At 41.4% G+C, this 15,237-nt stretch overlaps 1 protein-coding gene across 1 annotated transcript in view; it reads right to left on the bottom strand.

Annotated features, from left to right (window-relative positions):
- TRMT2B (tRNA methyltransferase 2B) overlaps positions 1-14,560 on the bottom strand; it is a 38,026-nt gene extending 23,466 nt beyond the window's left edge. Inside the window, 7 exon segments of the mRNA XM_007467974.1 lie at positions 4,033-4,103; positions 5,664-5,763; positions 6,573-6,707; positions 8,039-8,093; positions 8,794-8,977; positions 12,969-13,191; positions 14,504-14,560. Of these exon segments, the coding sequence (XP_007468036.1) occupies positions 4,033-4,103; positions 5,664-5,763; positions 6,573-6,707; positions 8,039-8,093; positions 8,794-8,977; positions 12,969-13,191; positions 14,504-14,560 (825 nt within the window).
- Positions 14,561-15,237: the final 677 nt, after the last annotated feature.

The following is a 15,237-nucleotide window of genomic DNA, read 5'->3' as shown; positions in this document are numbered from 1 at the left end:
ACACGACGCACGGCTGATTGAATCCACAGATGTGGAACCACAGATATGAAGTGGATTTTCGACTGCACAGGGGTTGGTGCCCTTAACCATGGCCTTGTTCAAGGGTCAACTGTAAGTATTCTAATGTTGTCAGGACTAAAGTTTTAATTGTAAGAGACAAGAGATAAAAATATAAAATCAAAGGATTTAAGTAAAAACTCTATAATTTTTAATTTGATTTGGACATATTACTGTGAACTCATGATATATTTTCTTTTAAAAAATATTTCCTAGCTCTGTCCACTAAAAAGGCATTGAAATATGACCAACTCAGTATAAATAAGCACGCACCTAGCACCCTGCCATCTCCCACTAACAGAGACAAGGATTCCTTAAAGAAACGGCTGAGGGCTTCCCTGGTGGCGCAGTGGTCGAGAGTCCACCTGCCGATGCAGGGGACGTGGGTTTGTGCCCCAGTCCGGGAAGATCCCACATGCAGCGGAGCGGCTGGGCCCGTGAGCCATGGCCGCTGAGCCTGCGCGTCCGGATCCTTGCTGCGCAATGGGAGAGGCCACACCAGTGAGAGGCCCGCGTACCGCAAAAAAAAAAAAAAGAAACGGCTGATTCCAGCTCCCAGGCATAAAATGGACTAGATGTGCTAGAAATATCTTATCATTCCAGAACTATCACGGCCATCTAGGTCTCACAGCCAATTTAAAGAGGTTCCAATTGGCCAAAACTGGAGTAATTGGAGTACCAAAAAACCCCTATTATCTGCAGTAGATTGAAACATATCAAGTATGTTAAAAATCTATGAGTTCCTAATGATACCAAAACAAACACATTAACTGACCATCTTTTGAGGAAGGTGAAAGAACCAAGGGTTTATCCTGCCTTTCCTTTCCTTGGTTACCTTAGAGTAACCAAAGGGTTGATAGGGAAAAGTTATTTCTAGAAGAATTCCAGCTAATAAATGATAGATTTAGAACATAACTGCATTGCAACCCCCCCCCCCGAAATAAGAGATCTAGGCACTGATCACTAATGACAGCTAAACCGTTAAGCGAAAAGCTGGCAGGGAACTTTTCAATGAGTGAATCAAACTGATGACACCTGAATCCGCTGTTCAACATTAACATCACCAAAAAAGAGAGCCTATTAGACATCTACATATAAAAACATTCTTGCCAAAAATCAAACCTGAATCTGATCAACACTCTAGATCTACCAGCTTAGAGGAAATACAGGGGATAGAGGAAGAACATTCAATGATATCAAGGGGATTCAATCAGCAAAATCCAGAATGGGAGAATCTCCAGAGGAAAACAAACCAGTTTCTTCAAAAAGTAAATTGCAGGGACAAAAAAATTAATAGGGAGGGGTACTTACAAATTAAGAGGCTAAAGAGAATGTTAATCAAATGCAATGTATATACCTTGTTTGAATCCTGATTTGAACAAGCCAACTATATCAATTAAGCTTTTTATGAGATAAAACAGTGCCAAATCTGAACATTTACTAGGTAGTTGATGATATTATGGGATAAATGTTTATTTGCAGGTGTGACAATGGTATGAAACTATGTTAAAAAATTAAGTCCTTTTTGTTAAAACTCATGCTGTGGTATTTATATCTTATATGATACAATGTCTGGAATTTGCCTCAAACAAATCCAAAGGGGCTGGTGGAAAGTGGGTGAAAGTATAGTGAAAGCAAGATGGGCCATGTGTTGATAGTTACTGAAGCTGGGTAATGGGTACATGGGGTTTGTTATACCATTCTATACTTTTACATGTTTGTAATTTTCCACAACATAAAATGAAAGAAAAAAACCAGTACAATAAAGGAAACAAAATGTTAGTACATCTACTTGGCTCAGTTGTGAATATCTACAGTCATAACAATACAGATGCTAAATATCAGTGAGACCAGTTGCTTGGACTGGAGTGGTGATGATGGTGGTGAAAACAGAAAGAAGAGGGTAGAGTCAAAGTATTTTTAGAAAGGAAAACTGAACGAAATAAATAAGAAAACAAAAAAAAGAAAGGAAAACTGAAAGGACGTGGAGATTTATTATATGTGGCTGAGGAGGAAGTGGTAGGATTAAGACAGAGGAGTCTAAGAGGACATATGTTTCTAGTACATGTTGCTACCATTTACTAACGTGAGAAAAAAGGGCACATTTGGAAAGGGAAGAGGGTAAATTTAGTTTAGGGCAATGGTTCTCAACCGGAGGCGACTGTGCCCCACAAGAGATATCTGGAGGCATTTTTGGTTGTCACAACTCATGGCCTCTAGGGGCAGAGGCCACGGATGCTGCTAAACATCCTCCAGTGTACCTAATAGCCCCACACAATAAATAATCATCCAACCCAAAATGTTAATAGTGCGAAGGTTGAGAAATCTGGATCTGGGCCAATGCTGATTTGAAGAGCTCTACAGGAAAACTAGGTGAGGATGTTTGGTAGCCTTTGGAACCCCACCTCCTGAAGCTCAAGATGGAGCTGTTATGCAAATATAAGTTTAGGAGTTGTCAATTTACAGGTGGTCATTCCAATCATCAGCTATAGTGGTGTGCAATCTCCCATGAATATATTCAAAAAGAAGGCCAAGGACAGAGTCCTAGAGGACACCAACACTTATCGTGGGAAAGAAAGGGAGAAAAAGATCCCATGAGAACGACTAAGAAGTGGCCAGCGAAATAGGAGGAAAACCATCAGAGAATGGTATCACAGAAACCAAAGACAGTGTTCCCAAGGAGGAAAATAAGAATAATAAGTGGTACCAAAGGCAGAGAAAAGTTGAGTAAGTTAGGGGCAGAAAGTTTCCATTTAATTTGGCAAAACGGAGCTCACTGATGAATTTGGCAAGATTAATTTCTAGGAATTGTTGGGGGCAGAAGCAAGAACCATCAGATTTTTTTTTATTGAATATGTTTATGAAAGAAAGCCGATAGAGGTGGAGAAAAGTAGGTAAGGAAACGGGAGAAAGAGGGAATGTAACAAAGGAATAAGGGACCTGGGGAGAGAGGAGATGAGTCCAAGATGGTGTTTCAAGGAAGAATAGCCTTGGACAGGTAGAAGACTAACAGCATTTCACTGAGATAGGAGGGAAAGGAGGGGTAAGATTTCAGCGAAATTGGTAGACGGTAGGGGAAGCAGCTAAGGGAATTCTCATCTGTTGGTCTTAATTTTCCAGTGAAGAACCAGGCACAGCCATCTGTCAAGAGCAAGGGTAAATGTGATGGGATAGGAAATTCGAGGAGAGGTAAGAATTTGGAATAGTCACTGAAGACGATGGGAGAAGAAGCTGCCAAGTGTCACGTAGGAAGATTTCCAGAGAATGATCCTATGATGGGAGCTGTGCTCTAGCCAGGAAATCTTTGAGGTCAAGATATGTCCTATGAGAAGGCACCACCCAAGTGTCAAAAAGCTGAATCATTAGGAGGATGGGTGCTGTAAGTATAAACAGGGAACAAGTATGTCAGTTGGAAGTCCTGTTTCTTTTGCCTTTTTCTTTTAAGTTCCAGGAGGGCAGGCACCATGTTTGTTTGAGTCACCACTGGATCCCCAGCACCTAGTCCAGTGCCTGACACATAGTAGATACTCAATAAATAGTGGGTACATGAAATAGAGGGACACTAAAATGTCTCAGAGGCCAATCTAATGACGTAGATGCCTTACGCCCACTCCCACATCTCTCATGATATGTTTCAACCTTGTTCTGCTGAAAACACTAGCCTTCCAAATACAGACACCTGCCACTTGCTATCCTGCCCTCATCAGTATCTCTCTGTCCTAAATTTCCCTTGTATTAAATTCCTTGGATGCTTGACATTTGCAATAATGGATGCAGTTCTCTCTCCTCCTCTCCACCCTCTCTGAAATGAAACACTTAGCAATGTTCTCTCCACCGTTAAGAAGTACAATTTCAGAACAGAACCCCTCCTCCCCTGTAGCACTAGAAGAGCTCTATGATTAAAATGTCAGGCATGCTGCCGTTATAGACTGCAATGCCTGGGGTCATCTTCAACCAGCCTTTGTTCCTTATTACCTGTGCCACTTGACTGTGTTTCTTGGGGATGTTTTTCAGATGGTTAGACCATACACAGACCATGTTCCTGTCTATGGAAAGAAAAAGAATTTGATTTACATGGTTTTCTTCCTAAAAGATTATTTAGAATAAAATGTCTAGCAACTCAAATCCCCTAATCCAAAGAGGCATATGCAAATATGAAGAAGCAAAGTACCTAATTCATGCTCAAGGCCATTTTTCAGAGAAAGCCTGTTTCCTGGTCTGGCCATTAAAAAGCTTATTCTTAATGGAGCTAGTCCGCAATATATTCTCTCATGCCACAAATGTGCAATATGATAATGTCTGCTTTCTGTTCAGATTTTAAGAGGGAAGTAAAATGTAATGGGTTTTGTTTTTCTGTTAGTGAATAACAGAACACTGACGTCATATACTCATTTAATTCAGCACACGGGAAAAAAAGAAAGCCAAGTGCCTACCCTAATGAACTGCAGTTTAAGGCATATGGATATTAAACAGTGTGACTAATATAAAATGATGGTGTTTCAAGTGGATTTATTGAAAATGGGCAAATGGTAAGTTCAGGAATGGAATCTGGGAATGGATACTGGAATTAAGTCTCAGAAATATGCCACTGTGATTTCTCTCACCAGCACTCACCTCCCCTACCAGTTCTTTTAAGGCAGATTTATCGCAGAAAGCTCTTAATTTTCAAGGATATGGGGATGTGAAATAGAAAGGGCATGTCTCTAATAAGCAGGAGACTGCTCCCAGTACAGAACGTAACATAAAATGATAACAATGATGATGATGACGATGTTGACAACAATGATGATAATGAGACCAGCAGCACCAGCATCAATATTTATGAAGTGCTTACTAGGTCTCAGGTATATGGCTTTTAGAGGAAGAAAGCTGGGGGGCGGGGAGGTTGATTCCTAGCACTATAATGACTACTCACCAAAAAGTATCCTCAATTAACCTTATTTTTAATGCCTTTTTTTATTGAAGTACAGTTGATTTACAATGTTGTGTTACTTTCAGGTGTACAGCACAGTGATTCAGTTTTATATGTGTATATATATATACATATATATATATTTTTTAGATCCTTTTCCTTTATAGGTTATTACAAAATATTGAGTATAGTTCCCTGTGCTATACAGTAGGCCCTTGTTGGTCATCTATTTTATATATAGTAGTGTGTATATGTTAATCCCAAACTCCTAATTTATCCCTCCCCCACTTTCCCCTTTGGTAACCGTAAATTTGTTTTCTATGTCTGTGAGTCTATTTCTGGTTTGCAAGTAAGTTCATTTGTATCATTTTTTTTTGATTCCACACATAAATGATATTTGCTTTTCTCTGTCTGGCTTACCTCACTTAATATGATAATCTCTAGGTCCACATTGCTGCAAATGGCATTATTTCATTTTTTGTAGCTGAGTAATATTCCATTGTGTATATATATACCACATCTCCAATTAATCTTGTGATCATGCTCTGCATCAAAGGCTTCCAATTCAACTTTCTCCTTTAAAGCCACTGTATTTCCCACTCCTCTCCACTCCCACAGACACTGTTCTCTGCACCTTCCCCTTTCCTCTCAGTTTTTGTTTGGTTATTTCTACTAGTCACAGCCTTCGACTGACCTCTCCAAGTTCCCAGGTAGTACCCCACAGTCTTTGGATTGCCATCTGGACCTCAGTTCACAGAGAAGGTGGACTTATTTCGGTAGCCATTGATAACAGGCTGGAGAAGGCAGAAGGACAGGAGAGGGACAACAGGTCAAATAAAACCAAGGAGGACAATACAAAGAATGAAAGAATGTTCTCTGGATGAGAAAAAATATATGATGCTTGCTTGGAAGGTATGGCATAGGTGAAATTCCATGACTGAGAAGATCAAAACACTCCACAGACACTCCATAGGAGAAAGCAGTTCCAATCTTGCCATAAAGCAGGAGTCAGAAAACTTTTTCAATAAAGGGCCAGACAGTAAATCATTTTAGGCTTTGCAGGCCATACGGTCCCTGTCACAACTATTCAACTCTGCCACTGTAGTGCAAAAGTAGCCATAGACAATCCATAAACAAGTGAGCTCAGCTGTGTTCCAATAAAACTTTATTTACAAAGTCGAGCAGCAGAGCAGATGTGGCCTCAGGGCCATAGTTTGCCAACCTCTGCCACAAATTAAATTCTGCCTTTCTGCAGCCTCATTAGAAGTTTTCCAAAGTCTGGAATCTTTCTAAGGAGGCAGTAGCGTACTGGTTGAGAAAATGGACTATGCATCAGACCAACTTGAGTGTAAACCTTAGCTCTGGCACTTTCTAGATGTGTGTCCTCGGTCGAATCACTTAATCTCTCTGAGCCTCAAGTATTCATCTGTAAAATGACACTGTCTATCCCTCAGTGTGACTGTAAATAGTAAACAACACAATGATACATGTTACTCACTTAGCATAGGGCCTGGTCCCCAGCAAGTGCCTGATTAAGTACTGGCTGATAGTATTAGCTATTAAGGAGACTTGGTAGATAAAGGATAGGGAAGTAGGGGTTTACAGAAGGTATAATAGGATGGAGAAAACAACAGAGGCCCTCAGATCTGGGTGCAGCTGTTGTCACATTGACTCCATTGAGCATTTGTAGGTAAGATTCTAGTCTCTGTAAAATTTTCTTCTGAGCTTCAAATTTCACCTGCAAAAGAATATAACCAGTGAAACAAAAGACTTCTGCAGTATCACCTCAAAGAATAGAAAACAAACAGGATAAGAGAAGGTTGTCCCATGGATTCTTGGGTCATGGTCTCAGCAGATAAGGAACTCAGAATGATGGAACAGCAACAGACCGAATGAGGTACTGGGAAAAGGTCAAGTGAGCTCTTGTGTAAGCGCACCATTTCATCTGACCTTTCAGACTGAACATTCCAGCTATATGTTAGTGCTGTCCAGTAGAACTTGCTGTGATAATGGAAATGTTCTCTATTGGTGTTATGTTCTATGTAATATGGCAGCCTACACTAGCTACAGGTGGCTACTGAGCACTTGAAATGTGACTCATGTGACTGAGGAAACGAATTTTTTATTTTATTTCATTTTAATTAACAGTCGGCTCTGCTATCACGTGGCACAAGCATTCCTAAACCATACTATGCAAAATTACTCAAAAGAAATCACAGGGCTCATGGGAAAATGGGGTTGGGCACACACATTCCAAAAATTTATCAGTAACACACACAAAAAAGGTAGGAAATTAATAAACATAGAAAAGTTTTGCACATGTTAAATGGTTAAGCAATGTATAAACACTACAATAAGGATGGCTCATTACCCTGACAAAGACCTGAAACTTGCTTGTGGAAGTGGCTGTCCACTTATGAGTTATCATGAGGTGGTGAAAGGAGGGTTATGGGGGTGGAACAGAAAGTTCTCACAGCAGATGTGAATGGGTGTGGCTCATACCACACTCAGTGATCTGAGGGAGCTGGGAGATGTGTGAGGTGTGTGTGGGTGTTCATTTTACAAATTCTTACGCAGCTCAGTTTGGCCGGGTACAGATCCCCTTTCATCTCATGTTTCTCGTGGACAAAATCACTCCTAAGCAAACATGAAATCTGCATTTTGTTCAAATTGTTCCCTGATACATCAATCTGTTGGAATAAATTTTCATTTTCAAAACAAGCATTAGAGCAGAATTGACTGTATTTAAATTTAAATAGTCACATGTAGCTAGTGGCTACCGTGTTGGAAAGTGCAGCTATATATGAAGCAGCAAGAGCACTTGCTACTCACACACACAGAGCTATAAGAATAACCCCCAGAAAAAGCAAGGAAGAAAGGAAACAGGCATTCGGATATAAGGCTCTAGAGTTTCGAAGACATAACTGGCCTAAAGTGAAAATTTCAGAGTCATTAGCATATTGAGTTTAAGGACACGTTGGGGCATCTGGGTAGACCTGTCCAGCCAAGCTTCCTACAAGTCTAGCACCTGATAGAATGGAGGAGTGAAGACTTAAGCTGGCTACCTACCTTGAGCTGTTCTTCATGGCTCAGCCTCCAGAGTGGCGTCACAACATCAGCCAGCCTTGAATAAAATAATCCAGGCACCTCATTCATTATCTAAATATGTACTGAGAACCTACTACGCATAAGTACTTCCTGCCACCATTTGCTCTGGCATTTTACTTATCATTCAGAAGACCTAACTCTCAGGCCCCTGGGGAGATGGAGTCTGGGAGAAGAGCCCATTTTGGTGCTGTCTACTTAACAAAGCCGAACAGATGGGCAAACCTAATATAAGAAAAATCCAGATTTATCAGGAGGTAATTAATCATATTACAAAAAGGCTTCACTGTTGGGTTCCTTTAAATAGCTCACCTCCCTAACACTTTTAAAATATAATTTGATTTAGAATATACAGTTGTTGCATAAAATGAGGTATATTTGTGTTTGCATGGCTGTGGTGGGACTATTCATTTCTAATTCATCTCATCTCTAAGTCCCTGGTTTTCAGTATACCTGTCCTGGACCTTTTGAGACACAAGGTCCCATTTTAATATTCTCTTTCTGCCAAAAACACACATAAAGGCAAGGAGAACATTTTCTGCAATCACAAAGCATTTCCACCAACATTCCTTAGATGTCTTAAGTTTGCCCTGGGTATCCTACCTGAGGTGCCCCCCTGAATCCCTGCAAATGCCACACTGTATGTCAGGCATACAGAATTTCAGTAGGCCCAGAGATTCAGATTTGTTAAGGGGAAGGGATATCACCCAGGGCCTTACCTTTCCTGCCAGGAATCATCTAGTGGTCCAAGATGTCTTGGTTTCTTCTGACTTTTCTGTCTTCTTTGACACTTCTTGGCTATCAAGTGGGTGAAGTTTCCCTTACATGCTGAGCCCAGAAAGAGTTCTGACCAACCTGGAGGTTTTCTGGCACACCAGGGGAGCAAATAATAATAGCATCTACCTTATAGAGTGGTTGCAAGAGTTAAATAAAGGATAATAAAAAACACTTAGCACGGTGCTGGGAAAACTGGACAGCTACACGAAAAAGAATGAAATTAGAACACTCCCTAACACCGTACACAAAAATAAACTCAAAATGGATTAAAGACTTAAATGTAAGGCCAGACACTAAAACTCTGAGAGGAAAACATAGGCAGAACACTCTATGACATAAATCACAGTAAGATCCCTTTTGACCCACCTCCTAGAGAAATGGAAATAAAAAACAAAAAACAAAAATAAACAAATGCGACCTAATGAAACTTAAAAGCTTTTGCACAGCAAAGGAAACCATAAACAAGATGAAAAGACAACCCTCAGAATGGGAGAAAATACTTGCAAACGAAGCAACTGACAGAGGATTAATCTCCAAAATTTATAAGCAGCTCATGCAGCTCAATATCAAAAAAACAAACAACCCAATCCAAAAATGGGCAGAAGACCTAAACAGACATTTCTCCAAAGAAGATATACAGATTGCCAACAAACACATCAAAGAATGCTCAACAGCACTAATCCTTAGAGAAATGCAAATCAAAACTACAATGAGGTATCACCTCACACCGGTCAGAATGGCCATCATCAAAAAATCTACAAACAATAAATGCTGGAGAGGGTGTGGAGAAAAGGGAACCCTCTTGCACTGCTGGTGGGAATGTAAATTGATACAGCCACAATGGAGAACAGTGTGGAGGTTCCTTAAAAAACTACAAATAAAACTACCATATGACCCAGCAATCCCACTACTGGGCATATACCCTGAGAGAACCATAATTCAAAAAGAGACATGTACCACAATGTTCACTGCAGCTCTATTTACAGTAGCCAGGACATGGAAGCAACCTAAGTGTCCACTGACAGATGAATGGATAAAGACGTGGCACATATATACAATGGAATATTACTAAGCCATAAAAGGAAACAAAATTGTGTTATCTGTAGTGAGGTGGATGGATCTAGAGTCTGTCATACAGAGTGAAGTAAGTCAGAAAGGGAAAAACAAATACTGTATGCTAACACATATATATGGAATCTTAAAATAAATGGTTCTGAAGAGCCTAGGGGCAGGATAGGAATAAAGACACAGATGTAGAGAATGGACTTGAGGACACGGGGAGGGGGAAGGGTAAGCTGGGACAAAGTGAGAGAGTGGCATGGACATATATACACTACCAAATGTAAAACAGATAGCTAGTGGGAAGCAGCCGCATAGCACACACAGGGAGATCAGCTCGGTGCTTTGTGACCACCTAGAGGGGTGGGATAGGGAGGGTGGGAGGGAGACAAAAGAGGGAGGGGAAATGGGGATATATGTATATGTATAGCTGATTCACTCTGTTATAAAGCAGAAACTAACACACCATTGTGAAGCAATTATACTCCAATAAAGATGTTAAAATAAAAATCACTCAGCAGAAGATTAAATAGACACGATGTTTGTAAAGCTCTGAGCAGTGTCCAGTGCCTGGGAAAAACTCAGTACATGTTAATTACAACTGTCATGATGTTTAAAGACAGTATGGGACTGAATGGGGGTGGCAAACATTAAAGGAAGGGAGCAGGGGGAAAGAATAGTGAGAGTAACTATGAGTCAAAAGCTGGAAGAGTTAGAACAGGTGAAGGGCCTCACTTTGGAAAGAGGAAGAAACCCCTCTTCCTCCAACACAGGACTCTCTGTTGTTGCCTATTTACCTAATGGTGCCTCATCATTGATGTTTAACTATTTTGAGTACCCAGGACACATGAATGGACTTGGCCAGACACCTCACTGATCTGCCATGAAATTACCTTTTTGCCCTTGCCCTCTACCTTGGATTTCATCCCAATGTTAAGTCATACCTTAATTCATGATGAAATACATTTCAAGTCCAACGTATGGAATAGGTTTATTAACAAAGATTCTTCCATGGACTCAATGCAACCAAAAATAAATAAATAAGTTTATTTTAAAAATTAAAAAGATTCTTCCATGGCTCTCTCTATTACTGTAAAATTAGTATGCGTGATCACTACATAATTTAGAGGATGCTGACACGGGTGCTGTAATATTTAGCCCATACAGTATTTTGTATGTCTACAAAGTACTAAAGAAAGTAACTGTCATAGCTTGGAAGCATTCTGAGGATTTCAAATTTCTAACAGAATAAATTTAAGCTGGCCCAGAGTTCAGGTGTTAACAATAACACACTCCACCCAGCTCCCAGGAAGGGACAAGTCGTTAAGAACATGGGCTCTGGGGCCATGTTCTAATCCCAGCTCTTCTTCTCACTAGCTCTGTGACTCTGGGCAAGTTACTTAAGTGTTATGAATCTCAGTGTCACCATCTATAAAAATATGACTGGTAACACCTACCTTTCAGGGTTGTGGTAAGAATTAAATGAGCTCATATATAGGAAGCACTCAGGTCTGTGCCTAACACAGCAGCTGTTCAACATGTGTCACTGCCCTGCCTCAGGCTCTGATTCGAAGTGTGTCACCTGACTTCTTTGTACCTCAATGTGTCCAACCTGCAAATGTGGCGAGATATAATGCATGCAAGTCCTGTGAGCGTGAGAACAATTACGTGGAAACTTAAACAACACACACACGCAAACTCTCCTAACCTCAGTGCCTGCTGGAGTGTGGTGAACTTAAGGCCCACTCGGGACCACCTGTTAATACTACCAAATGTGTGACCTGTGGTAGACCTTTTTCCAAGGTGAGACAAATGTGTATATTTGAAAAGCAAAACCAGAGAAAGGAATGAGCGAAGGGGCAGGAGACAAAGAATAAAGAATGGTATGGAGAGGGGCACTGAGGAGGCCCACACTACACGTGGAGAGAGTGGTGCTCTTCCAGGAAAGGGGCCCTGTCCCTCCAGCTGGCAGGGAAGGAAGAAGGAAACTGCAGGCCCACTGGGGGTTGGCAGAGGGGCAGGGGAGCTGAGGAATTTGAGTACAGCTATCTCTATCCCATGATATTTAGACTTTTTGTGAGTGTGGGCCCTCTCCCTGGTGACTGCCACCATGACTGTGCTCCACTTGCCCTGTACCCCTTGTCCTTCTACATTTCTCCAAATGGTCAGATATAGTCTACAATAGGACTCTACTATTTCAGGGTGCCAACCAGACATCTCTCCTGGTAAAGAGCCTCTCATCATACTTAGTATTTTCTCAAGTGAAATATAGTTTTCAAGGCAGTACAGTAATACCAAAGTGAGTTATATTTTGTTTTTATAGTGTTTCCTGTTTTAAATAAATGCTCGGGTTAAAAAAAAAAAAGAATGTGACAACTGCTCTATTTCTGCCTCAGGAATTGATCAGAAAGAGACCCAAGGTCCAGAGCTGCCAGAGAGCAAGGTATACTAACTCTCTAGGGCTGAATAGCTAACCAGCCTGAAATGCTCAGAGAGGTTCAAAGCAGAGACTATGTAGTAGGTTTAATCCTCACAGAGTCAAGAATCTCCTTGGAGCAAATGTTCACCCACGGAAAAGGATACTGCTTACACTCTCCGTTCACCCTTCTTGCAGCTGGCCTGGCCCCAGACATGGCTCCTGGCTAAACCAGACGGACAGATGGGTACTGCTGCGTCCTGACTGCAGCCCACGTGCAGTCAGGTCCTTCCTTCCCCCACCAGACCCCCTTCACCAGCCCTTCCATCCCTCTCTTCTTTGGGCAAGTTCTGCCCACCATGTTTGTAAGAAGGGTAACGAGGAAGAGACACTAGGAAAGGCTACCACTGAACTTGGGCGGGCTGCAGGGCCAGAAGAGCCGACAAGGGGAACAGGGGTAGGTCAGAACACAGGCGGACGCAGAGCTGGATGCGACCACATGCAGCCAGCGTCCGGTCGTCCCCTCCCCCACCTCGCCTGCCTTCCCAACTCCCCACCCAGGAGGTAGCTTGGCGCAGTAAACAGTTTTCTCTACTGCAGGGGATAAATCGGGTTTTCGGACACTCCACGTACCCCTCTTACCTTCGTAACCTATAAATCTTCTTACAAACCGGAGGCGGTTAACGACAAAATCAGCTAAGGGTCCACATCGCAGCCGCTGGGGAGAGTCACTTCCTGGTGCGTCCAGCGCCTCTACTCCAGGGACAGACGCGACGGGACGCTGGGCTCCCCCTGGGCGCTGGCTGGCCCGACACCTGGAAGCTTGTCTCGTGAGCCCTTCCCTCGACTTTGTCCTGGCGCTTCTCTAGAAATCTTCCGCCAAAGTACTCGTTGCGCTAAGGCCCGGCGCCTTCCCTCCCCAGCGACCCCTCCGCGCGGCCCCGCCCCCTGCCTGCTCTCCTCACCCTCCCATTGGTGGATCTGGATAAGTCTCCTAAATCACTTAGAAATTCTCACTATAGCGTAAACAGCGCTACCTCTATAGGGGTAGCCTACAACCAAAAGAATAGTTTTCTAATGGTAGAATTGCAGGCATCAGATCCATAATGGATTGGAAGATTGGGAGATGAAGAGCGGGGTGGCTTCCTGAGATCGCAGCGTTGAAGGATGCACACGTATGTGCTGTAAAAAAAAATTTTTTTTATTCTGTTACTTTAACAATAAAATTTACAGCAAAGTGAATCTACATTTTATGACGCTCGATTTGTATGCTTAATAGTAATTGGGCTTAAATGGAAAGCACTTTATAGTCAACATTTCAGTTATTTATTCAAAGCATAATATGCCTATTATGTGCAAGGCAATGCATTAACCCTATTGAGCACAGCAGTAAGTTAAACAAGGACCAGTAACTCACATAACAGCAAACATTGTCAGCCTGACCAAGGTTCAAAGCACAGATCTGCCACTTATAAGCTGTGTGAATTGGGGCCAGTTACTTAATTGCTCAGTGCCTCATTTTTCTCATCTGAAAAAATGTCCGTATCAATTGTACCTACCTCACTGGGTTTTGATAAACATTAAAGAAGTTAATGCATGCAAAGTGCTTAGAACAGAGTAAGCACACACTCAATAAATGTTAGCTATTATCATTCAAAAATAATTGTATATACTGTGTGTGTATATACACACACATGCGCATATATACCTTTTTTTAAAAAAAGATCTTTATACGATGTGTAAAATAAATAAGCTACAAGGATATATTGTACAACACAGGGAATACACCCAATATTTTATAATAACTTTAAATGGAGTATAATCTATAAGTGTTTTGAATCACTATGTTGTACACCTGAAACTAATAGAGTATTATACATCAACTATACCCTAATGAAAAAAAAATTTTAATCCACTAAAAAAAAGAAAAGAAGAGAGATCTTTGCTTCCCATTCTAAAGACTTGAGCAGGTAAGTGCTTGACTCAGATTGTGGCCTTCCTAACTGCTCTAATGGCTCTTGAGCAAAATTGGAGTGCAAACCACTGCTTCAGGTTTCTAGGCCTGCACTGGGCTAGCAAGTGAAACCAGACAAGAGAGTGTGCTTTTGGGTCTCTTCTCCCTTTCTCTCCTCTTAATCCCCTCTTATTCAGAAAGCCAGCTCTACTCCTTTCCTCACCTCTTCTTCCCCTTTCTTCTCCTTCCCATGCCCTTCTGCTCCTTTATAATTTCTCATCTTGGCATCTTTTGTTGTGCCTAGCCCAGAGCCAGGTGCCCAATAGGAGCTCGATAAATATTTGTTGAATTGATTTGCATCCCACCTTGTCTACTGAAAGGAAAAGGGCATATCTTCGCTCACCCCCACCCTCACCTGCTCTGAGCATCCAATTGAACTCATTTAAAGCAGGTCTGTCATTTGAGAAGGCAGAACCCTGAGGGGTGACCAGAGAAAAGAGATTAAGGAAGCTATAATGTAATTACTTAGCCTTAACACTTCTATATATATTTAATCTGATAAACCATGTTCTTCTCTACAAGTGAAATCATTACATTTGTAAGAGGGGGAAAATATCCCATATTATAGAAAAGGTTAGACTCTTCAACAGGAAAGTCAATAAATGAACATGTCATAGGTGATAAGAAATATTGTTGAATTAAATAAGAGCCGAAACCAAGATAACCTTTGCTTAACTTTGTTACCAGCAAACCAAATCACTACAAAGTGAAATCTCTAGAAATTTGTCAAATATTCTCATTTTGGACCAAAGAAAGTATTTCTGAGAGGCTAAAGATTTCATTAGCTCTCAGAAATAACATGTATTAAATCACTTGGAAAAATAAACAAATAAAATCACTTGGCAGTTAGGGCTTGGTTCCATTAGCCGTGTTCTTCAGGTGTGCTTCCCAGGCCTC

This window comes from Lipotes vexillifer, unplaced genomic scaffold (genome assembly GCF_000442215.2).
Source record: "Lipotes vexillifer unplaced genomic scaffold, Lipotes_vexillifer_v1.1 scaffold152, whole genome shotgun sequence".
NCBI lineage: Eukaryota > Metazoa > Chordata > Mammalia > Artiodactyla > Lipotidae > Lipotes > Lipotes vexillifer.
Note: the sequence above shows the minus strand (reverse complement) of the source record. Positions and strands in the feature narration are given on the sequence as shown.